At 42.1% G+C, this 26,474-nt stretch overlaps 1 protein-coding gene across 3 annotated transcripts in view; it reads right to left on the reverse strand.

Annotated features, from left to right (window-relative positions):
* DNAJC6 (DnaJ heat shock protein family (Hsp40) member C6) overlaps nt 1-26,474 on the reverse strand; it is a 128,379-nt gene that overhangs the window by 70,644 nt on the left and 31,261 nt on the right. Inside the window, exon 1 of one of the 3 annotated variants that reach the window (XM_084871362.1) lies at nt 18,958-19,313. The exons of the other annotated variants lie outside the window; for them this stretch is intronic. Coding sequence (XP_084727488.1) covers nt 18,958-19,153 — 196 coding nt within the window. The 5' untranslated portion in view covers nt 19,154-19,313. Of the gene's footprint in view, nt 1-18,957; nt 19,314-26,474 lie in introns of those variants that run through there. 3 annotated transcript variants of the gene reach the window in all.

The raw sequence follows: 26,474 nt of genomic DNA on the forward strand, positions 1-26,474 counted from the left end.
TGTTAAATTAACCTAACAACCAAACTGCCATCTTGTCCTCAGTTATCTAGTCGAAGAGATTAGAACCATATCTTCAAGGAAATTTCTTATATAATGAGTGGATCAGGTACGGACATGGCCGAAGACGAGGTTACTTTGTGAAAAAGATTTTTAAAATTTATTTCTATTCATATCTATGCTTCTTTTTATAATTTATTTTTCAATTAGTTTATATTCCATTGTATGTATTAGTTTCAGGTGTACAATATAGTGATTACAGATTTATATAATTCACGAAGTGATCACCACCCCATAAGTCTGCTATCCCATCTGACACCATAAATAATGACATTATTGACTATATTCCCTATGCTGTCCTTTACATTCCCATGACTATTTTTGTAACTGGAAATTTGTATTTCTAATTTTTTCACCTATCTTGCCCCTTCCCATCTGGCAACCATCAATATGTTCTCAGTGTCTATGAGTTTGTTCCTTTTTTGTCTGTTCATTTGTTTTGTTTTTCGAATTCCACAAACAAATGAAAGTCACATCATATGTCTTACTCTGTGACTTGATTTATTTCACTTAACATAATACCCTTTAGATCTCTATTGTTGCAAATGGTAAGATTTCATTCTTTTCTATGGCTGAGTACTAGTCCATTGTATGTATGTACCACATTATCTTTATCCATATATCTATCAATGGACCTTTAGGTTGCTTCTATATCTTGGTTATTTTAAACTAGAGGACCTATTCATGAAAATTCATGCAAGAATGGGCCTTCCTTCCCCTGAATGCTGGCACCACCTTTGCTCTGGCCAGAGATGCCTTTCGGCTCCAGCCCAAAGCCACCTTTCCACCTTCCAACACTGCCCAGAGGCCCAGAGCATCTGGGGTGGTGCGGAACACCCCTGGCTGCTTGGCACCTGTGTATTCAAATTAACCCACCATCTTTGTTGGGTTAATTTGCATACTCACTGCTGATTGGCTGGTGGGTGTTGTGAAGGTACTGTCAATTAGCATGTTACTATTTTATTAGGTAGATAACACTGCAATGAACACAGGGGTACATATATCTTTTCAAATGAGTGCTTTGGAAATAGAATTGCTGGGTCATATGGTAGCTCTATTTTTAATCTTTTGAGGAACTTCCATACTGTTTTTCATACTTACTGTACTACCTATGCTTCTTCTTTAAAAAGGTCATGCAAACAACATACAACTCCTTAATAATGACTCTCTAGGCTCTGTGCTCAATATGATATAACCAAATACAAGGTAATATTAAAGAGTAAAGCTTGGAGGAACATCAAATAGTCTTGAGTAATTCTGGATTCAGAAACATTGTAGAAAGCACTAGAGGCCTGGTGCATGAAAATTCATGCACTGGAGGGGGGGGGCCCTCAGCCCAGCCTACCTTCTCTCACAATATGGGAGCCCTCTAACAGTATGGGAGCCCTCAGGTATGGGAGGCAACCCGGCAATCAGGAGAAGGCAATGCCCCCATCTGCTGCTGCCACTACCAGCAGTGCAAGCCTTGGCCGGCCCTGGTTACCTGAGCCTTGGGTAGCCCTGGGTGGGTAGGCAGCTGACATCTGAGGCTTGCCTGAGCCTTGGGACAGCCCTGGGCAGTTGGGGGACTGAGGGGACTTGGTGTCACCATCTTGTGGTTGTGGGAACTGCCATCTTTGAGGGTGTGACAGTCAATTAGCATAGTCTCTCCTTACTGGCTGTGGGCGCTGCTGTCTTTGTAAGGGCAGGACAGTCATTAGCATATTCCCTCTTTATTTGATAGGATTATTAGAGTTAGTCTGGAACGGAATTTGCAATTCTTTCCTTAAAATATTTAAATAAGACTCATGGAGGAAATCTCCCTAAGACACTGTCGTAAAGATGGCACTGATGCTTTTTAAATTTTAAAACTACTCTGTTTTTTCAGGAGTTAAAAGTACAAGTACAACAGCAGCTGGGCTGGAGTCCTCATTCTGTCCCCTGCTAGCTATGTTGTAACCCTGGGCAAGTCACTTAGCCAGCCTTGGTCTCATCAGCCGTAAAACGAAGATAATTAAACTCAGCTCCTCAGGCAGCTGTAACGGTGATGTAAAATGATGTGATGTAAACTAAAAGTGAGGCATTGATGGTTTGTGCTCGTGGCCAATGCCGAAAAGCAATGCAATTAGAAGATAAAGCTCTTCCTAGAACCTCACCTAAGAACCGTTTAGTTTACCAAGCCGTTGTTTTTGTTGTTATTGGAAGTACATCTAAAGTTCCTCTGGTGAGCCTGAGCAAATAAATAAGCCCAGAATGTACCAGTACTATCAAATTCCCACAATTAATTACCAGACTTGTGTCCTTTGTGCTTGCTTTAGAAAAAAAATAACATCTTGGTATGTATGTTATGAACCTTTAAATGAATAGCTGAATTAAAATCAGATTAAGAACCCCAGTGCCCAAACTGGAACCATATGCAAATCTGCTGGTGATGGATGGACTGCTGCCAGTTGATGCACATCTTTGAGGCTCCAGCAACTCTAAATAAAAGAATCTGCCATTGTTTTCAGAGCATCTCAGCCTCTCTGCCAAGAGAACAGCTTTTGAGTGTCCTCCAATTTTCTATCAATTCTAGGTTTGAGACTAATAGAATCATCTGATTTCCAACCCCTTTAAGTGCTTTGACTGCATATAAGAGGAAAAGGTAAGCTAAATATTCTTATAAACAACTGCTAATATAAAAAATATTGTTCCTTTCTTAGCCTCAAAGCCCCTAGGCGATCTCAAAAGAATTCTGATCCTGGCCAGTGTGGCTCAGTTAGTTGGGCACTTTCCCATGCACCAAAAGGTTGATGGTGGTTGATGCCTGGTTAGGGCACATGCCCAGGTTACAGCTGGATCCCCAGGAGGGGATGTGCAAGAGGGCAGTCAATCGTATCTTTTAAAAAGAATTCTGAAAGGAACATTGTCAATATGACGACTTTCAAAGGTGAGTTTAGCGAAGTGAAAGAGAACAATGATTCATCAAGGAACTTGTTGCTCATTCTCTCAAATACACCTTAGCAAGGGAGAATTGACAAAGAGGAAGATATTACCCCAGCATCCCTGAGGCTTGTCCAGCAAATGGCCACTAATTCTCCATTGGGTGGGGGAGGGGAGCACCACTCACAATGAGCTCTGTCTCCCTTCCTGTCACAAACAAACTACCGAATATAAAGCTCAAACAAGACATTTGGTAGGTTTGACTGAACAATTGAATCAATACCCCTCCCCCAGGAACTGGCTTTTCAGATCATTTCATTATGGACATTCCCTTTGCTGAGACCACATTTCACTTGTGGAGACCACATTCTATTATCTCCCCTCTGGGTATGCATAAAGAAGTCTCCACCCAGAAAAAGAAGCCCGCCAAAAGTCCTTTAAAAGCCTCAGACTACCATCACAGGGTGCTGGAGCCATCGAGGCTCAGCCACCTGGCGTGCGGATGATCAAATAAATTCGTAATCCCTACCACTCTGGCCTTGTACGTTCCTCCTTTGGTGACTTAACAATATTAATTTCATTTCCTGACTCTTTTCCATTTTCCCCACTCAGGGCACTTGCTTTTGTTATTCCTTCTATTAAGAACCTCTTCCTGGCTCTTCGCAGGACTGATTCCTTCACATTCTCCCAAATATCCTACTGTAAATGCTGCTACCCATTCGGAAAGGTGTCCCCGCCCACCAGCGCTAAAGAAGCCCCCACCTCCACTCCACAAATTGCTAAATATTTTGTTATTCTGAAACAGCCAGGGTTCGAGTGCCCCTCCTGTGATGAGCATGCCCTGTTTTGGAGTTGGAAAAGGGACTTGACCATAGAGGCATCGTTACCTCATAGAATGCCTCATGGGTAGTATTTCTATGCGTGACCCATTCGCCACACTTCGAAGTCGAAAAACAAATGTTAAAAAGCAAGGCATTCATTAAATCAGGACCGAAAAAGGTCTGTGATGCCTAACCAAGCATAGCAAGATCGGCAAACATGGGCCTGGCACCAGGGTATCCTTGGAGATTCCAGAGCATGAGGAAACAGAGTTCAGGCCCAGGAAAATAATGGACAGGGACAGTGGGCAAATTAAGATTTCCAGTTTGGCATCACACCGATGTGGAGCCAAATTCCAACTCCACCACATGTAATAAGTCCTTTGACATCTCTGAGCCTCAGTTTCCTCAGAGCAATGGAAATATCCCAAGGAGCACCCTGGCAGAAGAGGTAGGTAGCCCAGGGGCAACAGCCTTTGCCAGCTTCGTCACCAAATCTTTTTTCTGACCTGAGCCCAAACTCAGCAAACAAGGTGTAAGTTACAGCCCTTCAACTTGGGGCTTGTAACCTACTGACAACAACACTTCCTGCTCAAGTTATGATTATTACATGATGTGAGAGGACTTTATGAAGGGTTCATGAGCAAGTCTGACTTGTATGGCATCAGAGTGGTGAGGGCAATGATCTCAAACCACCAGGGCACCAGGATGAGTGGGTGGCAATGTCTTCATGTATTTGCTATGTGACCATGAAGAAGTTATTCATCTCTCTGTAAAACTGGGGATTAATGCCAGGCCAGCATAGCTCAGTGATTGAGTGTGAACCAGGAGGTCATGGTTTGATTCCAGGACAGGGCACATGCCTGGATTGTGGGCTCGACCCCCAGTATGGGGCATGCAGGAGGCAGTCAATCAGTGATTCTTTATCACTATTGATGTTTCTATCTCTCTCCCTCTCCCATTCTCTTTTTAAATATATTTAAAAACCAAAAAACTGGGAATTAATAATAGTACTTATCTCCTAGGATTCTTCTGAAAATTAAATAAGATAATGTATATTAAGTATTTAACACATGTATGGCAAATAAATAGTAAGTCCCAAATACACGACAGCTATTTTTACCATTTGACCCCCTCACCAAAGATTCTGAATTTCAGTCTTGCATGAAGTTCTGAGAATTTCTCTTGACTTCAGAGGGAGGTCCTGTTTTGCCATCTTTCCTAGAAATGAAACTTTATAATCTTGAGAGACCACTGGCTCTAGAGCACCAACCCAGGGCCTGCTTTCCTAGAGCTGAAATACAAGGGGGAGTGCAGCAGAGACTACTATTTTTCAAACCAATATCCATTCTGCCTTTCTTCCTTAGGAATAGTTTCTAGCTGGTAATATGGCCTCCCAGAATAAAAGACTACATTTCCCAGGATTCCCTTCATCGAAGCTCTGACCATGTGATTAAGTTCTGACCAATGGAAGTGAGAGTGGAAATTCCGGAGTGTTGTTAGAGGTATGCTGGGAAACAAATGTGTTGGTTGGCCATCTTAGATAACAAAAAAAAAGAGAGTAACACCCTAAGGAGTGTAAAGCAACAACATAGAAGGAGCCTAGGAGCTAGTCATTTTATAGAATAGAGCTGCCATTCAGATCAAGCTTTTATATAAGCAAGAAATAAGGTGTCATCTGTTTAAGCCATAATTTTTAATGGCTTTTGTTAACATGCAGCCAAACTAACAGCCTTCTAAGTATTGTGGTCAATGTGGAGAAAAGAAAAAGAAAAGCAGAATGTGCCGAAGCTGGTTTGGCTCAGTGGTAGAGTGTCGGTCTGCGGACTGAAAGGTCCCAGGTTCGATTCCAGTCAAGGGCATGTGCCTTGGTTGCAAGCACATCCCCAGTAGGGGTGTGCAAGAGGCAGCTGGTTGATGTTTCTCTCTCATCGACATTTCTAGCTCTCTCTCTCTCTCCCTTTCTCTCTGTTAAAAATCAATAAAATATATTTTTAAAAAAATAGAAAAGCAGAATGTGATAGACCTTGACACACAGTAGGTTCTCATAATTACTTGCAGAATTAAATATCCTCTCTAGGACTCCAGGTAATCAACTTAAATTTGGAATGTTGAGATCAACTTCACAAACAAGAGGGCCAGTGGCCAGCTGGAGGGTGTCCATTGGAGAACGACTAGGGCAATGAAAGATTAAAAAAAAAAAAAAGCCATCTCCTGAGGAGAGACTGTACGAGCTAGAAGGAGAAAGGTAAGCCAGAGCAATAGGATTAGGTTTCAAGGGTAGTAAGTTGAACAGGGCTCCTCACCCTGCACTCTAGTTTCCTCATCCGTAATAGATCAGACCAGAAAATCATTAAAATCCCTTCTAGCTGTAGCCTGAGGGAGCTCTAGATTCAGAGGAATGGATGCTACACCACAGGACAGTACTACAACCTAGGTAAATCTAGCACTGAGAGCATGAAGGAGGATTTCCACTGAACACCAAAGACGACTTCTTGTGATGTTTCCTGTCCCTAAATATAATGGCTGCCTCCAAAGTCCAGAGTTACCTGACTGGAAGAGTTCAGTCAGAGGCCAGACAAGTTCCTAGAGGAAGTGCTGAGTTTTGGGGGGGACCATGAAGTTAAAACAGACTCAGCTCCCTCATACACACCTGTCAGTATTCAGTCCTGGATTTCAAGGCACTTCTGTCACTTACTTGGTTGGCTACATGTAATGCACCTTTTTTTTTTTTTGAGTCTCAAAAAAAAAGGTGCATGACATTTCCTCATTTTAAAAACCAGGATAGTAAAACATAACTTGAGATATATTGTGTTAAAGGAGATAATATATGTCAAGTGCATAGCACAGTGCTAGGCTCGTGGCCGCCTACTGTAGTCATCAACAACACATTAGCTTCAGAAATGGAGAAGGAAAAGAGAAAATTGTGAAGAGCTCAGAAGATCAGAGTCAGTCATCCCGGCATCAGCACCAGTAGGTAGAAGGCTGGAATCTGGGGACCAGGCAAGCAGTGGCACAGCCGAAATAAACTAGGCTGGCCACATGAACACTGTGAAGTGCTACTCAAAAAGAGGGAGAAGGAAAAGAGCTGGCAGTTGGATGCTCCAGAAGCTGGAAAAGGACTCATCAGGCTCAACTGCCCATTTAATATGTATTGATTATCTGTGAGCAAAGATAAGGTGAGAAAAGTGCACAATGAGGAAAACACAGAGTATAATCAGAGCCCAAAGCGGCAGCGGCTGACCCAGATTTAAAGGGGCAGATAAAAGTTTTTCAAAGAAAGTAATTACTGAAACAAAGGTGTTGGGGATGAAGAATAGGGAGAGAGCTCAAGCTGCTGCTGTGTTTAAGGAGAAACATAAAACCTCTCCCTCCCCTCCCTCCTCTCTCTCTCTCTCTCTCCCTCTCCCTCTCCCTCTCCCTCTCCCTCTCCCTCTCCCTCTCCCTCTCCCTCTCCCTCTCCCTCTCCCTCTATCTCTCCCTCTCCCTCTCCCTCTATCTCTATCTCTATCTCTATCTCTCATCAAGGAAAACATATGTTTTTTTTTTAATAAGTAATTATACAATAAATTAGTTGCTGCCTGAACAGTGTGGCTCAGTGGTTGAGTGTCAATCGATGAACCATGAGGTCACAGTTCGATTCCTGGTTAGGGCACATGCCTGGGTTGCAGGCTCGACCCCCAGTGTGAGGTGTGCAGGAGGCAGCCAATCAATGATTCTCTCTCATCAATGATGTTTCTCTCTCTCCCTTCCTCTCTGAAGTCAATAAAAATGTATTTTAAAATAAATTAGTTGCTGACATTACTGAGATTAAAGAGAGCAGGCCTCTGAAACTAGAACTTGGAGAGGATCTTAGGAATCATCTCACCAAATAATCCCCATAAAACATACACCCACATATAAATCATGTTATAGTCATGGAAACTGTGTGCCTATTCTCACTTTGGGAAGTAAGAACAATGCACCATTTCATTAGCTGCCTCCCACATGCTCCCTACTAGGAATCAAGCCCACAACCCAGGCATGTGCCCTAACCAGGAATCAAATAAGGGATCTTTTGGTTCATGGGTCAGTGCTCAACCAAGGAGCCTCACCAACCAGGCAACTTATTGATTTTAGAGAAAGAAAGGGAGAGGGAGGAATGAAAAAACAGAGAGAGGAAGAGGAAGAGGAAGAGGGAGAGGGAGAGGGAGATGGAGAAGAAGAGGGAGAGAGGGAGAGGGAGAGGGAGAGAGAAATATTGATGTGAAAGAGAAACCTCTATTGGCTGCCTCCTGTACATGCTCCAACCAAGGACTGAACCCACAATCTAGGTAAGTGCCCTGATTGGAAATTGAACCCATATTCTTTCAGTGCACTGGATGACATTCCAACCAACTGAGTCACACCAGCCAGGGCTACGTCAGTGTTTTAATCATCCCAATAATCATGTGAAATAGATATTCTTTACCTTACCCTAAAATGAGGAAAGTGGCAAAGGCAGGATTTGAGACCAGGAAACACAGATCCAGATGTGAGTCATTAACCACAATAATCCTGTCTTTAAGCTCCTCTGGGGTGGAGACCATGGCTTTAGTTTCCTTCTATTTTTTATTGCACAGTACTGGACCTGGTTGTCACTTAGTGGTGCTTGCTGAATGAATAAATGCTTGAATGAACAAAGAAAGTCTATCTTGGATTCCATAGAAACTGAGACATATACTTGAACTTCTTAGGACTTTGGTTGCCTCTAGGTAATAACTCAACCTAACAGAATCATTTTGCAACACAGTCCTTTTCTATACCATCTCCCTGAAAAGCAAAGGACCTTCATGCAGCCAGGAAGAAATTTCTCTTAGATATGGTTTAATTGGTAGCACTGGCCAGTAGCATCAGCTTGATGGGCCTGGATCCCTACTTCACCATGTTTGCTATCTTCAACTCATAATCAATACAGTCATTTCTTTTATATCAGGATTTCTCAACCTTCACACTGTTAACATTTACATGGACTAGCTTTTGCAGCAACACTGGAGGAGGTGGGGATAAATAAAGATAGAGAAAAAACAAGCAATGCGTAATCATGCTTAGAACTTAAGTTCTAGTTTCCCTTCATCTTTTGGAAAGTTCCTAGGTTTCATCCTGCACCCTCAAAATTCCCCTTAACTGGCTATCTTGAGCACCCCATAATGTAACAAGCCTGATGACTGGTGGATACAGGATGACCACAAATTGTTCTTAAAGCTTGTGAACAATCCCAGAATGAATATAACAAAGAAAATGCTCTGAACTTGGTAAAATGAAGAGGGCAAAATGATCAACTTCTAAAAACAGCTTACCAAAATAGATGCTCAAAGGTATCTACTGCCTATCAATAAAGAAACTGGGACAGTGAAATTGTAGAAAGTTATCAAAGACATAGAGTTAAATAAAATAAAATAAAAAAGTGAAATAACAGTATGTACAGGATTCTAGGGCATACAGGTATACATTGTATATGAATGTGTACATATATGCATGTGTGGTATGCAGGAATCTGCTTATGTCTATGTGGTTGTGTATAAGCTTGCATAGCCATAGGCATAGAAAACTCTGTAAGTATCCAAGAAACCATTAATTATATCTAGAGAGTATTTTTTTTTCTTTTTTTTACTAAGAGCTGGGGGGGGGGGGCGGGGAGGAAGGAAATGGATTTTCATTTTTATTTCACTTTCTGAATTTTGTTGTTTTAATTTTTTTTTTTTTTAACATGTATCACTGCTATGAGCAAAAGCAGGGTTTTGTTTTGGTTTGGTTTGTTTGGTTCTTCAGATACAAGAAGCCCAGGTCTCACGCAAGGGTTTGAAAACAAAGCAGCGCATGAAAGAGAATGGTTTTCTGTTAAGACTGCAAATGCTCACAAAACAAGACAGTGTGTGAAAGGCTCCGGGTTCTGTGTACCAGTAAGAGGCATAATGGAGACAGCTCTTTCCTGGCACTCACTGGGAGACAAAGCCAGCTCCTACCCTGTTAGGGGAATTAAGACCAATAAGTCAAGTGAAATCCTGCTACTCCCTTTTGGGGCAACCTAAACTAATTTCCCCAGCAGTTAAAACCCAATTTTCCCTACTCTATCCCGCCCACGAGTCTCCTCCTAAAGACCTGATCCATCTTGGCCACAGGGTGCAAGACCTCAAGTCTCCTCCTTTGCCGTCTCCGTCACTCTCCAATATGTCAGAAGGCCGGGCCCTCAGCTGGCTTGGCTATATATCAGCTCTTGAACTTAACAGAGCTTCTCACCTCTACTTCACTGGATAATCGTAACAACTAAATATAATAGAGTATCAAAAAGTATGTTGCCAAAAATAAGATGCTGTGAAATGTTAGTTCACTTGATCTTGAAAAGAAGACAATGAAGGCTGACCATTAATGTTGAGCAGTCCAGTTGCTGACGGCATCTGTGCCACGCAAATCCAATCTGGAACCCTAGAAAGCCACATCCGAGTCTTTCAAGGTGCAAACAGCCTAAGTGCTCTATTAACACAACTCGGACTTCCTTTGCAGTAATTCCCTCACTAAATGCCAGTCCCAACACTTACCTACTACGTCCTGCGAAGCTTGCTTTCTCCCTCTCATTTTTTTTTTTTCTTTTCTTGCCTGTTTCTGTTTTGTGTTTTTTGTTTTTACTTTTTTTCAGGTGTCAGTTCAAATGTGACCTCCTCAGAAAAGCTTTCCTGATCAGGGTCTGTAGAATAGGCCCCTCTCCTCCCACCAGCTCCCTGAGTTACTGTCACCTCACTCAAGTCCCTCATAGCATTAACATCCCACACATCCTTTATCTTGGTTTCCTGGCTTATGGTGTACCTTCTACAGGGTACAATAAGCTCACAAGTGCTGAGGCCTCATCTGTCTCATCCTCCACTGTATCCCTGTGCCTAGATCAAGGCCAACGCATAGTAGGCAGTCAGGAGACATTTATGAAATGAAAGCGTAGAGTACTCTCATCTACATTCTCACATTTCACCTTGCCCATGAAACAGGCAGGGTCAGAATAATTTTTCTTACTTGAATTACCTGCCCAAAGTCTCATTTTGTAAATGATAAAGCCAGAGCTTATATCTAGGTTTCTGACTCATGATTCCCTAATAACCCCATGGCTCAGCAGCATCCAAAAATTGGACTTAGAAGAATTGAGAATAGAGAGATTTATCTAGGCTTCAGCAATAGGGCAGAGGAAGGCAAAGACCTGCAGGGGTGAGGTTGGAGAGACAGAGAAGGGAAAGTGGTGAGCTATTATTTTGCATTGCCTTGTTGTGAATTTGTAAGCAATATTATTTCCTTCATCTGAAAGAAATGCAGCTGCCTCTGGGATGGAGGCTTATGAAACCTCTCATCACCAAGCTGGTGTGTGGAACATTCTGCTAATTGAAACAGTAAGTGGAATTTTAGGTAGGTCAGATACAGTTACCCAAATTGGAAAGTGACACCCCAGGCCACATGCAGCAAGCTGGGATCTAAGTCATACATACACCCACACACAACCCCCAAAACTACAGTCATCCACACACCTTATGGCTCCAAGTCTCCCAAATATGCTGACTCATTGGCAGGAGAGAGGGGAGAAGACCCACACAGGAAAGGGCAGGAGGAGAGAGAACAGGGGAGCAGCAGGAACAGAGGAGAGAGGGGGGACGAGGGAGTCAAGAAGAAAGGGACTGCAGAAGAGGGAGGTGGTGAAAGAAGAATTAAGGGGCAGGAAGAAATGAGGACTGTTAACCTGCTAAGATTTTTGCTGCAATGCTCAAGTGGCCAAATGCGAATTCAAGGCAATCCTTGGGTCAGGGTTTTTGCCAGGCATTTGTCTGTTTCCATAGAAACCAAAAATTCCTGCATCAATAATCATCTTTCAAATTTCATTGCTGTTTGAGCTTTCTTCCCGTGCCCCCAACACTACGGAGGCTCGCCCAGGAGGAACAGACATAAGGGCAGGCTGGCTACCCTACACCGTCCTAGCCTCGGGCCTCAGGCCTGGACTCAGCCCAGTACCGTAGAGCTTCCGTTCTAGCATTTCCACTGATTACCTGACCCCTCCCCCAGGCAAACACAGAGCCTGCTCCTGCCTCCAGCCCTCTCCACAGCACTTCCCCCAAGAGCTGCACAGCCTCATGGGCAGCCAACCAAAGGCTGAAAGCCAAGCTGACAGTGTGCATTCAGCTCCTCCACAAGGGGCTCCTGGTGCATGTGGCAGCGTAGGAAACCAGTGGGTCGTCCCATGTTCCCTTTCTGGACAAGACTGGAAATATTCCCTCCTCTCTTGCCATCCAGGCTAGATGCCTTCAGCTTCCCCTCTACCTCCCACCCCATGACCTGTCAGTTGTCAGTCTGTGCATTCTCCTGTGTGATGCTTTCCAGAGCTGCCTCTTTCTCCCACAGCCCCACAGGCACTACCCCGGTGCGGGCGCTCGTTATTTCTCAGTTGTTCTCCCTGTCCTCCAGGCAGGACAGCCCCTCCCTCCTATCTAAATCAGAAATTCCTGGGCCCAGGAATCTGCATGTCCACCAGCTTCCCAGGGAAATGGGACACAGCTGGGAACCACAGATGGGATTCAACTTTTACACCTGCACATCGTCCCCAGGACCCACACATCCCATTCCTTCTTCCTGGAGCTGCAGTAAGACTTTTGTGGGCCCGAGACACTTTGTCCTCGAGTGCCCATTCTCTCATTAGAAAATTATGTATTTTGACTGCATTTGTACAAAGAATAATAATTCCTGTTATACTCATTTTTAAAATTCTGGTGTCTTTTATTTATTTTTCTCACCAGGAGAGGGGAAGCATTTGTGTCTCATAATTGTTATCCTTAATGTATGCAAGTTTAATTTTAGAGACGAGCCAACTACAGTATAGTTTGCTGTCTTAGCCAATAAAGGGTCCAGGGAGATTAAGCACAGTAAACCCTGCCATAATGCTATGAATAGGTAAAAAGATGTCAATTTCATAATATGAAGAGACCCATTATTGCAAGAATAACGAAAACCAGTATTTTTCAGTCAGCTACATTAAAATGAAAAAAAAAAAAAACCTTTTTCCAGATATTAGCTATATAGAGATTGTTACAAATAAGTGTGCATCAAACATTTATTTCATTCTCTCCTTTCCTCTCCCTACTGCAGAAGATAAAACCTTAGCTTGTCTCTCCTGAGAAGAGCGGTTGAAAACTGATCTCTTTGTATTCGTTAGTATCATCACAGGGCATGTTTTGATGGGGCTTTACTGTCATTTACTGCTTTTCAATGAAAAGTATTCCACATGGTAGTCAAGAACAACTTTATCTGGATGATGAATCCCATAATAGATAGCATCAAAAGAGCCCAGTCTTTTGGTGAGCTAATTTCTTTGGGGGCCTGGGAGTATAGACCACAGTGGCTCTCAGCAAGTATAAAATTCTTGTTTTTAAAAGAAATTAAAATTAAAACATTTTCATGGTCCTTAAGATTATTGTGACACTGTGCCTGTTGTATATGTTGGCCCTGCCTCACCCCTGCTCCCAAATCTTCGGTGCCCTCCCACTGCCTACAGCATGAAAGTCAGTTTCCTCGGCAGGCTCACGCTGATCTGGATTCAATCTCTCTTCCCAGCGCCACCCACCATACAACTTCCTATTTAGTGAGCTCCAGCCGGTAGGCCTAAATGCGGTTTCTCTCACCACATCATGCATGTGATGCCGCTGTGCCTTAGCTCTCAGCCGGAAATAATCTTCCTTTCCTTCCACACCTACTAACTTCTGGCTCAAACATCACATTCCATGGTGGCCTTCCCTAGTTCTCCTGGCTCTTTCTTTTGCACCCTCACAGCATTTTATATGACTCTTATTATACCACTTATTCACCCCGTTGTTTGCCAAATATATCCAATTTTAATGGGTATTTCTCTCCCAACATAACATCAGGAAGTGGCTTATAACATATGCCAAACAAACTCAGGTAGAAAACTACCGCAACACGCCAAGAGTCACGTTCTGCTCATGCAATCCCAACACTGCACAGACCGCCATGAGTCATCTGATTGCTTCCTGGGTGCAGTTATTTGCATGGTTAACACCACACAGAGCCGAATTTTAATTTCTATCCCTAGTACCTTTTTAAGTTGTATGTTGATGCATTATTGAAATAAAATTATATTTTGGTCTAGACTAAGGCCCATACATGTCAGTTAAAGCAATTGAAGGTAGTAAAAACTGCCATATTCTTGACACATGCCATGAAATTTTCTAATTCTTTGGACCGTGGAGGACTTATTCCTCAGATACTGAGGTGTTCTGTCAAAAGCTTCCAAGTAAATTTCAGGAGATGTTGTTTAATATGCAACAACTGCAATTTAGTTTTTTTCCTAAATTACAAGTTTGCCAATAAGAAAATGTACAATGTAAACTCCAGTATTTTTCAATCCACCTCGAAATTACATATTTTTTCCTAAAGAGGTTCAAGATGGTGAGTACAGGTTATAAAAAGCAGTAAGTCACCATAAAGCTTACATATAACTACAGACAGCCAAAGATGAAACAAAAAAGTTTTACTATTAAACCTGAAAATAGCTAAGAGCCATACTTTGTGATAATGATGAAAAGAAAAAAAAAAACCCACAGATATACAGATAAAAGTCATCTATTATTAGTCTGTAAAAATAAAAAATAAAAAAGCATATCTTTGGTATTTTTTTTTCCTGCTGAAACACATTATCTGGATGATGAATCACACAATAGATAGCATCAAAAGAGCCCAGTCTTTTGGAGAGCTAATTTCTTTACATTTCCACATTATAAAACTCTTGGGGGTCTGGGCCTATGTATTCACTTCTTTCTCCCACTTCGAGGGTCCTTGCACATAAAGCATGCTCATTATTGAATTGGTCTAGCTTTCTGCCAGCAGTTTAATTTATTTCGAGTCTGGCCTCATTTCTGTTAAAATCTAGCTGTATGATTATTTCTAGTTTGGATGGACATATTTCATTATAAATGCCCTTTTAAAAAATTCAAAATCTATTCATGTTTTCATTCACTCAACCAGTATTTATCAGGATCTAATAAATACCAAGCAGTAACAAGAATGCAAAGGTGAATAAGACCCAGCTTGACTCTGTACTTCCTTTATAGTCTAGAGCCGTGGTCAGCAAACTGCGGTCGCGAGCCACATGTGGCTCTTTGGCCCCTTGAGTGTGGCTCTTCCACAAAATACCATTGCCTGGGTGAGTCTATTTTGAAGAAGTGGCATTAGAAGAAGTTTAAGTTTAAAAAATTTGACTCTCAAAAGAAATTTCAATCATTGTACTGTTGATAGTTGGCTCTGTTGAATAAGGAGTTTGCTGACCACTGGTCTAGAGGGAGAGGCCACAGACAACTCAATGTGATGACAGCTGTGATAGGGATGTATAGGCTGCTGGAGGAGCAGGGAGAATGGCCCTCTCATGCAACCTATAGGGCAGCAGTCACCAACTGGTGGTCCCTGGAGGTCTGAAAGTTTGGGACCACTGCTATAGGGTTTCAGGATACTGAAGCCAAGTCCTGAAGAATGGAGTAGGTGATAACCTGAAAATGTGGACATCACAGGGTGGGGCAAAAGTAGGTATACATTTGTGAGAACTCAAAACACAGATTTTATTCTTGTATTATTTATTAATTATTATTTTTCCATACAAATAACTATAAAACTATTTTTGCCCCACCTGTATTTGTTAAAAATAATTTTTGTTTCCAATCAGATCCATACTAAACAGGAAAGTAGTACAACAGTCTTCATTATCCTATACTTTTTTTAAAAAAATCAAATCTCACCCAAAGATAGGTTTTATTGACTTTAGAGAGAGAGGAAGAGAGAGAGAAACATCCATTGGTTGCCTCTCGGACATGGTCTGACTGGAGATAGAACCCGCAACCTAGGTATGTGTCCTGACTGGGAACTGAACCTGCAACCTTTTGGTGTATGGGATGGTGCTCCAACCAACTGAGTCACCAGGCCAGGGACATTATCCTCATACTTTTAATTAAACAACTGCTTTATGGCTTGTCATTATGAATTTGGTAAGTAAAGCCTAATGTTGGAACACTTTAGTGACTTAAGATTGGGAGTTCTGCTTTTCCGGATTCTACTTTCTAAAGAAGGTGAAAGGCATACAAGAGAAATATGGGGTTTCTGAGCTGATGAATTGGGATCATTGAAGTGCCATTGGGATATCAGAGGATTACCTTTGAATGGCAATCTTTTCTAGTGAAAATTCCAATGAAGAGAAATAGAGCCAGGTCAGGTAGAGAGCTCTGCAAGTTACATAAGGCTAGGCGGTCATTCTGGAATCTGCCACTTGAAAATCTGTTGACTTAGAAAGTTATTACACTTCTCTAAACATCTGTCACTCTTTCATCTAAAGCAGAGGGGAAAGTCGAAGTAGGTATTGTTTTTTTGTTTGTTTTTCAACAATCTAGCTATCACTAAGTGGCTATTTCACCCTGAACCAGTCTCCTGCCATCTCTAAGAATATGTTTCCTCATCTGATTGGAAGGGCACAGACAGTAATGAGAAGAAAGATTGCAAATATATTTTCATGTTGTTTTAAGCCTCAAAGTAAAGCTCTATTATGATTCTCCTTTTATAATGGGGTACAAGCTTAATAATTTTCTAGATTTTATAGCTAGTAACAATTGTGAAGAAATTCAATCCCAAGTCCCTAGGCACATTCACATGCTGCTTACTTTACCAATTAGAATTCCGGGTAAATGAAATGAGATTACTGTCCAAGTGTTCAATCTATTAGAAATAGCTATACAGGTATACAGTATTGTTAAGACTAAGCTTTAAATTCTCTAGAGAGACCTCGACACATTTTTCTCCATTCATAAACATTCCTGTTAGAGCAAAAGCCCCATGAACCACCAATCTTATGCAGCATGTCACAGTACAATCAGTTGAATGAATGGGCAGAGTACTGCTCCTTTAGAAATGATCTATGAGTTTAATTAAATATCTTAAACAAATGGATACATTTACACTGCATAAAGCCACTCATTGAGGATCTTACAAGAAAAGACTATGATTAGACAAGACAGATATAGTTACACTAGTAAATGAAACACGCTACCCACTGAGAGAAACCCCATTTTCTGGGCCCAATCCCTCATCCAAACCAGACAAACAGCATCCGCCTAAATTACATTCTCAATTGCAAATATGCACCAAAATAGTCATTAAATACAGAGTGATGCCACAACAAAGCCACAGCATTCCCCCTAACCAGAGGGAGGGGGATGGGAATGAATCCCTGCAACTTCTTCATATAGTGCTAGTTTGATTAAGCTGAAGAATCAACTCCAAATAATAGCATTTTAGAGATAACAATATTAATAATAAAATGCTTTCCCATTATAATAGTTTATCAAGGCAGTTCATTCTTCTTTAAATTTATTGAAAAACTCTGATTTATTGAAAAAGATAATTTTCAAAGAACCAGGACTTACCATTGGAGGTTGTGTGTTTGAGTTACTGCCCCCTAGAGGCCAAAAGTGTCTCTCTAATTCCGCACAGTGCTTGGCACAGTACCTGGCAAATAACAAGCTCAGGAAATACGTGTTGAATTTATTCTAGAATGTAGCATACTTAAAAAAGAATTCCAATTCCAAAAGTGAAAATCCTTATAAAAGTTAGGTACACAAAATTTCATAATTCTTTCATTTCCCTGAAGTGCGTCTCCTCCATACTCATTTGGAAACTGTTCATTTTCATTTCACTTATTTGTTTACATGTCCACTGTGTTCCAGAAGGGATTACAGTGGTATCATTTGGAATACACGAATCTTTAAGACTTAAATGAGACAATATCTAGTTTAAAGATGGTTTGGATTTTGATATATCACAGATTTGGAAAAACATAAGTCAAATAACCATGTACAACATCAATACCAAAGCTCTTGAAACCATCAGTCCCATCTCAGCTTCAATTTAAAATGATCCTGAGAGAACATCCCGCCAATACCTTATTTAACTTCAGTAAGAGTTTGCATGGGTAAAATTCATTTTCAGGCCAGGGCACTGGAACATGTGTTAACAATATTTCATCCCATTTATGGGATGAGAAAGAAAATGGTAGCCCAGCAAGGGTACACAATTAAAGAAGTAAGCATTTGTTTGCAAAGTGCAGGAATTAAACTTTAAAGTTTCATTACTTTCCAAACGACCCAACATGAATCTTCCCTCTGGAGTCCTCAGTTGTCCCATATTAAAGTTATCAATGTAGCAGAAACCACTGAGCACTTCAATTATAAATTATCTCTCTGTGAACACGCCTTGTATCCTGGTTCCTTGAAAAAGTAAGAAAACAACTAGAACACTACTCCTGGTCCAACATGGATATATTAAATGACTGTTTTGCTATGAAAGTCACTAAAAAAGCATTTTCAAGCGCAAATTTCAACTTGCAAAATTGCTTTATAGAAGATGGTTGCAAGCCCAGATACAATGGAAGCATTTCCACTTTCCTTACATGTAAAGGTTTATGAAATATCAATACACTCAATGCAAATGCCTTAAAAATTTTTTTTAAAAAGCTCAAAGACAACATAAAAAAAAAAAAAAAAAACTTTCATTGTGTCATTGTGCAAATCATGAAAGCTTTGTAAAAAAGGGTTCTAGATCCCAGGTAAAAACTTCTCAAGAAACAGCATCAACCCTGGCAGAGAGCAGAATGGAGAGGTGGGTAGAGCTTTACACAATTGCAAGTAATATCCGCACGACCAGAACAACTGGAATAAATACCGTCCCCAGGCTGCAAACACAATCAAAGCACTTGCTCCTTCCTCTCTCCCGCTCTCCCCTAGCAGGATAGTGAAAGCAGCTGCCTCTCCCCGCCCTCCTTCCCAGCCGCTCCTCGCGCCACCCCTTCCCCTCCCCTGCTCACCCTTCCTCTCCCCGCTCGCTCCCAGCAGGTGAATTCAGCAGCCTAAGCCAGATCAAGAGGCGCTCACTACGGTCACTGGGCCTCCAGACCAACCTAACATTTCCTAGTTCCCTGGATTAGAGATATTAAAGACGCGACACCCTGGTGGTAGTAGATGCCCGGGCCTCTCCCCGGGCCTCTCGCAGGCCATGGCTGGGGTGGGGGCCTCGGGCTAGGGGACTGGGCCGCGCCCGGAGGGCCCGCGGAGTTGAGGCCGGCGCTCCCGCCCGCCCGCGGCGCTACCTGAGCTGTCCATGGTGCTGGCGCGGTCCGCAGGCTGCCGGGCGGGACTCCACGCCGCCGCCGCCCCGACATTCACTCTCTGCTTGGCGCCACCCCCGCCGCTCCCGGCACTTAGGTCCCCGTTACTGTCCACCAGCTGCAAGGATTCATAACCATCGTTGCTGGCCTTTTTCCGGTAGCTCCCGAGGAGGCTCATGGGCAAGCCCAGAGAAGAGGAAAGAAATCAACCTGGGAGACGACGAATGGAGAGGTGGAAGGTGGGGAGGACTAGAGGAGAGATTTTTTTTTTCTTTTCTTTTTTAAGGAAGGAAGGAAGAAAGAAAGAAAAATGATCAACTGCCCGACATGACGCCAAGAAGAAGGAAAGAGGGAGCGGCCTCCGGGAGAGGAGCTGTGCCTTGCGGGGCGCAAGAAGCCACCGCCCTGGGCAGACCAGCCGCTCTGGGCGCCCGGCGCAAGGGAGGGAGGGAAGGAGAGAGGGAGGGAGCGAGGGGGCGGCGCGCGCGTCCTCAGAGCCGCCACGGCGGAGCCGCGGGCCCGCCGAGCTCCAGGCTCCGGGCCAGCCACGCTCCGGCTGAAGAGTGCCCGCCTGGAAGCCACCCTAAAGGGGTCGCCGTGTCGCCCCGCGCAGGAGGGCAGCCCCAAGCGCGCCAGGCCCGCGGGAAGGAAGACAAGAGAGGGAGAACGGGAGGGGAGCTTCTCGGGGAGGTGGGCTGAAGGCGGAAAACGGGGCGGGATGGGAGGGGGAGGGACGACTGCGGCCAGGAAGTAGAGGGTGTTTTCTTTGGAGTGTTGAGCTGAAGAAAGGGGGCTCGGTGCCTCTGGCTGGTAAAGCTTTGGGGATGAAGGGGTTTCTTGGTAAGATCCAGACACGCCCATTTCGTATCACTTAACCTACATTTGCTGGGAGATTCGGCAAGTCAAAGCCACCCCCCTTCTCCCCCTCCCCCCTCCCCCCCTCCCCACCACGGTTACCGTCCTGGAGGGCTGACCTGTAACTCAAATGAACTGGCTATAGTGTCCGCTAGGAGAGAAAGAAACAGCGGTTGTTTGTGCACATTTCACATAATGGGCATGACCCCTACGCGAGAGATGGAAGAGCTAGCCATTCTAATGCTAACGCTAGGAGGCAACTGGGGTCTCTTACACCTAGTGGATGTATGTGACTGTTGAGTAACTATTTGTTGAAGGAATAAATTGGGGAAGAAGAAGAAAGGGACGCACAGTTGAATCCGGTGCAGTTTCAGATCTGACCTCATTTACCTTGGGACCTGGAGAAAGGACCAAACCACTCAGCTGGCTTGAGGGGATATTTGGGAAGCAAGCTAAACAAGGACTTTCTTTCCATTTTCTAGCCCCTCCCCGTTTTGTTTTGTTTTTTCTTTTGTCGTGTGAGGCAAAGAAAGCAGTCACTCATTGTTAGAGGAGAATTTATCATGAAGGCAATGAAGTTCAGGGATCAAAAAGGCCCCTTTCTTGCCGGAGCCCCTTACAAGACTGTGTACCTAATCTAACATTTGTCATTCCATATTTTTATTCTTCAAGTGGACCCCAACGTTGTATACATTTCAAGCCTTATAAAACCTGGATGTAACTGTAATTCTTAAAATGAAATTACCAAATGTCCATTTTCATCTGAATTAATAAGACTGCAGAAGTATCCATCATTCTCATCATTTCAGAAGACCAGGTGAAAATTTTGAATAAAAAGGAACCTTTTCCCTATAAGGGTTTGGAACGCTAAGTGAAAAGCTTTTCCAAAGTCATCTGACAGAGTTTCATCACCAAAACAAGAAAATAGGTACATGTGTGTAATATCTTCTTACATCCATACACAAAGCTAGTTTTGCCTTCTCTCCTTTTCTGGCTTTTTCTGGCTATTATGATTTCGGTCTCCTAAGGACACAAACTCAAATTATTCATTCCAAGGCACTTCAGTCCAAATCACTTGGGATCCAAAGAGTTTCCTGGAAGCTCGAGCTCTACATAGGTCTACATAAAATAAATCAATCGGGTTGGGAGACTTTTTCTATTCAAGGATCACGCAAATGCAAATCCTTGTAGGAAGAGGATGAATCAGTAGAGAGGCCTAGATTGTGCAGTAGAATTGTGCGGCCGAAAATCTGTATAATTTTGTTCATCAGTTTCACCCAAATAAATTCAATTTTTTAAAATGCTGTCTTATCCTCCAGCCCCTGACCAGCTGCTTTCCTAACTGCATTACCTGGTGAAGGTATGATCTGACCTAAATCCCAAACCAGTTAATGCTCATTTACAACATCAAACAACTTGAGTAATGACGGTTAAGATTGTAATAAAATTTTAAACACAAATTTTATACTTCCAGTTTTTCAAGTCTGTCAGATTGAGCTATTTTAGTTACCTGATAGAATACTCTGAAAAGTCTAGTAAGTAAATCTTTTCCAATTATATATTAAATAATCTTTTTCTGCACATTTCCTTCTCATTTAATTCATTACTAATCCACAGGGAGAATAAATACCCAGAGTTCATCATGTGCCTTGTCAAATTCTGGGTTTATAATCACAGGATTAAGAGAATTTAGAGATGATCATTTTTGAAAAGTGAAAATTTTTTTCAAAAAGAGCACACTCAGTTATTTTTGCTGAACCATTTTCAGAGTTGCAGACATATTGCTGGAATATATTTAGGTGAAACATATTTTTGAATAACTATCTCCCAGTTTGCAAATTTAAAGAAAAAACATGAATGGGTTACAGGGACCGCTTTATTTTTTTAATTTTACTTTTAATTTAATATTAACAAAGTCAATTATAATAACTCTTAAAAACCCTACAAAATTAGAGATATAATGAGCATATCAGACCAGCTGGTTTGGCTCGTTGGTTTAGCATTGTCCTATGCTCAGGTCAGGGTACATGCACAGGTTTCTGGCTCAATCCACACTACATTTTTGGTGGGGGTAGAAGACAAATAGATTACACAACCTAGCAGAGATTATTATCTTTGCTTTCTGATTTCCAGGAACTATAACACAATGGTTACGATTGAGGTTCTGGAACCATATTTCCTAGGACTGAATCCTAGTTCCCCAGAATCTATGGGGAACCCTAGTTCCCCAGAACTCTCTATGACCTTGGGCAAGTTACTTAACCTCTCTGTATCACTTTTCTCCTCTGTAAAATGAGTGTAAAAGTACCATAAAAGTAAGGTGGTAGTGAAAATTAAATATAGTAAATGCTTAGCAAATGCTATTATCACTGTTGTTCTATTATTTTTGTATGGGTCACTTTTTCAAAAACACAATTTCCTATCTGTAAAATGGGGCTAGATTCTGTCCTGCCTACTTAAAAGATTATCATTATGATGTATAATAATTTTAAAAAGTGTCATGTAAAATGTGAAGTGACTGCTCTGCTTTGAGTTTTTAGGCATTTTCATGCAAGTCTTTCCCATTAGATTTTGGACTCTTTGGTGACAAAAATCCATGTTTTGTCCCTGTCCACCTCACACTCATTAGAAATTGAGTAAATATCTCTTGAATTAACAAGTTTAATGAGTAAATAAAAATGTATTAGCATCAATCACCTCATCTCATGATTTTTTAAAACAAAATGTTGTGATCTACTAGTAGATATAAAATAAGCATGGCAATTCATGACCATTATTTTAATAAAAATGGAACAGTTTGGAAAACATCAGTTTGGGCATATGGTAAGATACTGTTTCTTCAAATACTATTTTGGGTTTCTGGTGTGTGTGTGTGTGTGTGTGTGTGTGTGTGTGTGTGTGTGATTCTGCTCAAAAAATGACATAAATGTATTTCTCACTATGGGTCCCTGTATTTAAATGTTTGAGTGTCTATATATGACAGAACCTCCAGTACTGAGAGGTCCTAGTTTTCCCTAATTTTTTAATCCTCACCTGAGAATGTGTTTTTGTTGATTTTAGAGAGAGAGGAAGTGGAGAGAGGAGAGAGAGAGAGTAAGAGAGAGAGAGAGGATCAGTTGCCTTCTATATGTGCTCCAACGGGGGAATCAAACCTACAACCTAGGTATGTGCCTGAGAAGGAATAGAACCCACAACCTTTTGGTGTATGGAACGATGCTCCAAACAACTAAGCCCCCCAGCCAGGGGTAGTTTTCACAATTTTTAATGACCTCTACACTGTGACATCTGAATTCACTTAGATAATTGGACAACCAAGAATTCTAGCTAACGAGATAGCAAATGAGGGCAGAGCTTCTACTGTGTTCTCTCTGCTGCAAAATGCATTGTGATTAGGTTTCTAAAATGCACTTCTTCAATTTTCTGCTTTAGTTTATATAAATCAATGAATAGCATTGAAACTTCCTTTGGCAACATGCCTCAGGTCCATAATTCAGATGATCTCCTTATTGAATAAGGCCTGTGGATATAGTTGGTACAAGGTACTGAAACTAAAAGCGAGGTGCTCCAACTGGCCCTCAGACCAGTTTTTGTTTGTCTTGTACCTAAAAAAAGAAAAAATTTTTTTTAATTTACATGCCTTCACAGAAGGTAGATAGGCTTCAGTTTGAGTGCCACATTTCATCACCACTTCCCAGTGTTTGATACCCAGTCTGTCCCGCTCATTCCCATCGTCAGTCAGACCTTGCACAGTGTAGTGGCCACAGCCAGGGAGTAACACCACCAAGACAAGTGCCAAAAGCCACATCTACAGGCCACAGTCCAAATGAAAGGCTGGGAATAGGCTGGAAATCCTCTCCTTCCTCTATTATTAATAAGCAGAGTGGCCTTAATAATCATTCTCTTTCTTTTAGCAATAAAATGGAAGGTGTTAAATCACATGATTTTCCTATCCTTCCTAAAACTTTACTTGTCATTTTCCTCTTTCTCCTTCAAATGGAGCCCAGAGGGGGAAAAACATGACCATTTAAGTGTTCCAGTAGCTAAGTCCCAGTTAATCTGAGTTTTTCTATAGAACATACACATAAATAGTGACAGCTGACAAGAGTTACACATAGAGCAGTGATTTTCAACCAGTGTGCCTCCAGAATTTTTAAAACAAGCAATACCTGACTGTTTAGTCAGGGGCAATGACCTCTTTTCCCTTAGATTGTCAAATAAAAAAGTGGCAACCAACAAAACAACAATACCTGTCTGGTGTGAATACTCTGTCTTGAACCATAAATATACTAGAGGCCCAGTGCACGAAATTCATGCATGGTGGGGAAGTGTCCCTCAGCCCAGCCTGCACCCTCTCCAACCTGGGACCCCTTGAGGGATGTCCAACTGCTGGTTTAAGCCTGATCCAGGACTGCTGGCTCCCAACCACTCACCTACCTGCCTGCCTGATTGCCCCTAACTGCTTCTGCCTGCCAGCCTGATCACCCCCTAACCACTCCCCTGCAGCTTGATCAACACCTAACTGATCCCCTGCCTGCCTGATTGCCCCTAACTGCCCTCCCCTGTCAGCCTGGTCACCCATAATTATCCTCCCTTGCAGGCCTGGTTGCCCCCAACTGCCCTCCCTTGCAGACCAGGTCACCCCTAACTGCCCTCCCCTACAGGCCTTGTCACCCCTAACTTCCCTCCCCTGCAGGCCTGCCCCCCTCCCCCAATTGTCCTGCTCTGAAGCCCTGGTTACCCCTAACTACCCTCCCCTACAGGCATGGTCACCCCTAACTGCCCTTCCCTACAGGCCTGGTCCCCTAACTTCCCTCCCCTGCAGGCCTGGTCCCTCCCAACTGCCCTTCCCTGCTAGCCATCTTATGATGACCATCTTGTTTCCAATAGGGGCGGCCATCTTGTGTGTTTGGAGTGATGGTCAATTTGAATATTACTCTTTTATTAATAGATAGGTCATATAATAGAAATGCATCTTATTGGTCACATTGCATACAAAATTGCGTCTGATTGATTAATTCTTGGTAACAGAAATCTTTTTTTAAAATATATTTTATTGATTTTATACAGAGAGGAATGGAGAGAGATAGAGAGTTAGAAACATCGATGAGAGAGAGTCATCGATCAGCTGCCTCTTGCACACCCCCCACTAGGGATGTGCCCGCAACCAAGGTACATGCCCTTGACCGGAATCGAACCAGGGACCTTTCAGTCCCCAAGCCGATGCTCTATCCATTGAGCCAAAACAGTCCCGGCTGAAATTTTATATACATGTAGAAGCACATGATTTTTTAAAAAGTTACTTTGGAGCAAAAAAACATAGGTTATTATTATTATTATTTTTGTAAATCAATCAAAATTATACCTTTTTTTTTTTTTTTTTGTCAGATCAGCAAAACATAAATTGTTTGGTGTGCTACAGAATTTTAGTAATTAGCTTATATGTTCCAGGAGATGAAGAAGGTTGAAAATTGCTGACACAGAGCAGTACAATGAGAGACAAGGAAGTATGCTAGGAAAAACTGAGTGAGCTGATGCTTAATAGAAGAAAATCCCAATTATTCCTACAATATTCCTGAGGAATGAGGTTGTCTGTTCTGGGTGCCTGATGGAAGTGCTAAGTTTCCCAGAAAAATAGGACACATTTTTCCAGGCAGGATATATTTTTTAAGATAATTCCTTGGGGGTTGGGGGGACAATTCCCCCAAACCTGTGCTTCCTTAAAGCTCTAATAATAAGAAAAACAACTGCTATTGGTTATTTACCATTTGCCAGGTACCTTAACTACTTTAACTATCACCTTCCCAACAACTCTGCAAAGATATTATCCTTATTTTGAGGCAAACTGTAGAGGTTGAGTAACTTGCCCAAGCTCACAGAGCTACCAATCACTTAGGATTCAAACTCCAGTCTTCCTGTCCATGCTCTGGCCACTGTACCAGACTGAAGAGGTGGTTCTGGTGGTCAAAGTGAAAGCCAGAGGATGCCTCGGTCATTCCTGGTTTGTCCTAAGTGTGGCCAGTGAAAAATGGTTTGGACACCCTGTGGGACCTACCCTTGCTTTGCTATCAGTTCTGCTCGGTGAAACATGAAAGTTTTCAATTACTGTGGCTTCCCAATAGGCAGGCTCATTTGTAACCATCTGGGCTAGAGGAGTTTGTATGCTGTGCTCCTGAAAATTGATACTTTGCTACTCTTTGGCCTCATTTTAAATCTCTAGTAGGAAAAAAAAAACTTTATTTTAATTAAAAGCAAGTTTCTCGCTTTAAAAAAAAAAATAAGCTTGGTCTCTGTATTTGCACATGTATGTGTATACGTGTGTGTGTGTGTGTGTGTGTGTGTGTGTATGCAAATTAAGAAGACATCAAGTCATTGTGGAAAACCACTAGCTTTGGGGGGGAAAGTACAATTATGTTTAAGTTCTGGACCTGTCAATGTAAGTTTTCTATAATCTATTTATCAGCCTCATTTTCTCTCTATAAAATTGGGGAGACTACTTTGCCTCCCTCATAGGAAGAATCAGATGAAATAGGGTACATGAAAGCATATGATAAATGCTAAAGCCCTACTCAAATACTGTATTTCATCACATCTAAGAAATCATGCATTTTATTTTATTTTATTTTAAATATTTTTAGCCCTAGCTG

Source organism: Pipistrellus hanaki (assembly GCF_964339955.1).
Source record: "Pipistrellus hanaki genome assembly, chromosome: 2".
In the NCBI taxonomy this organism is placed as follows: domain Eukaryota; kingdom Metazoa; phylum Chordata; class Mammalia; order Chiroptera; family Vespertilionidae; genus Pipistrellus; species Pipistrellus hanaki.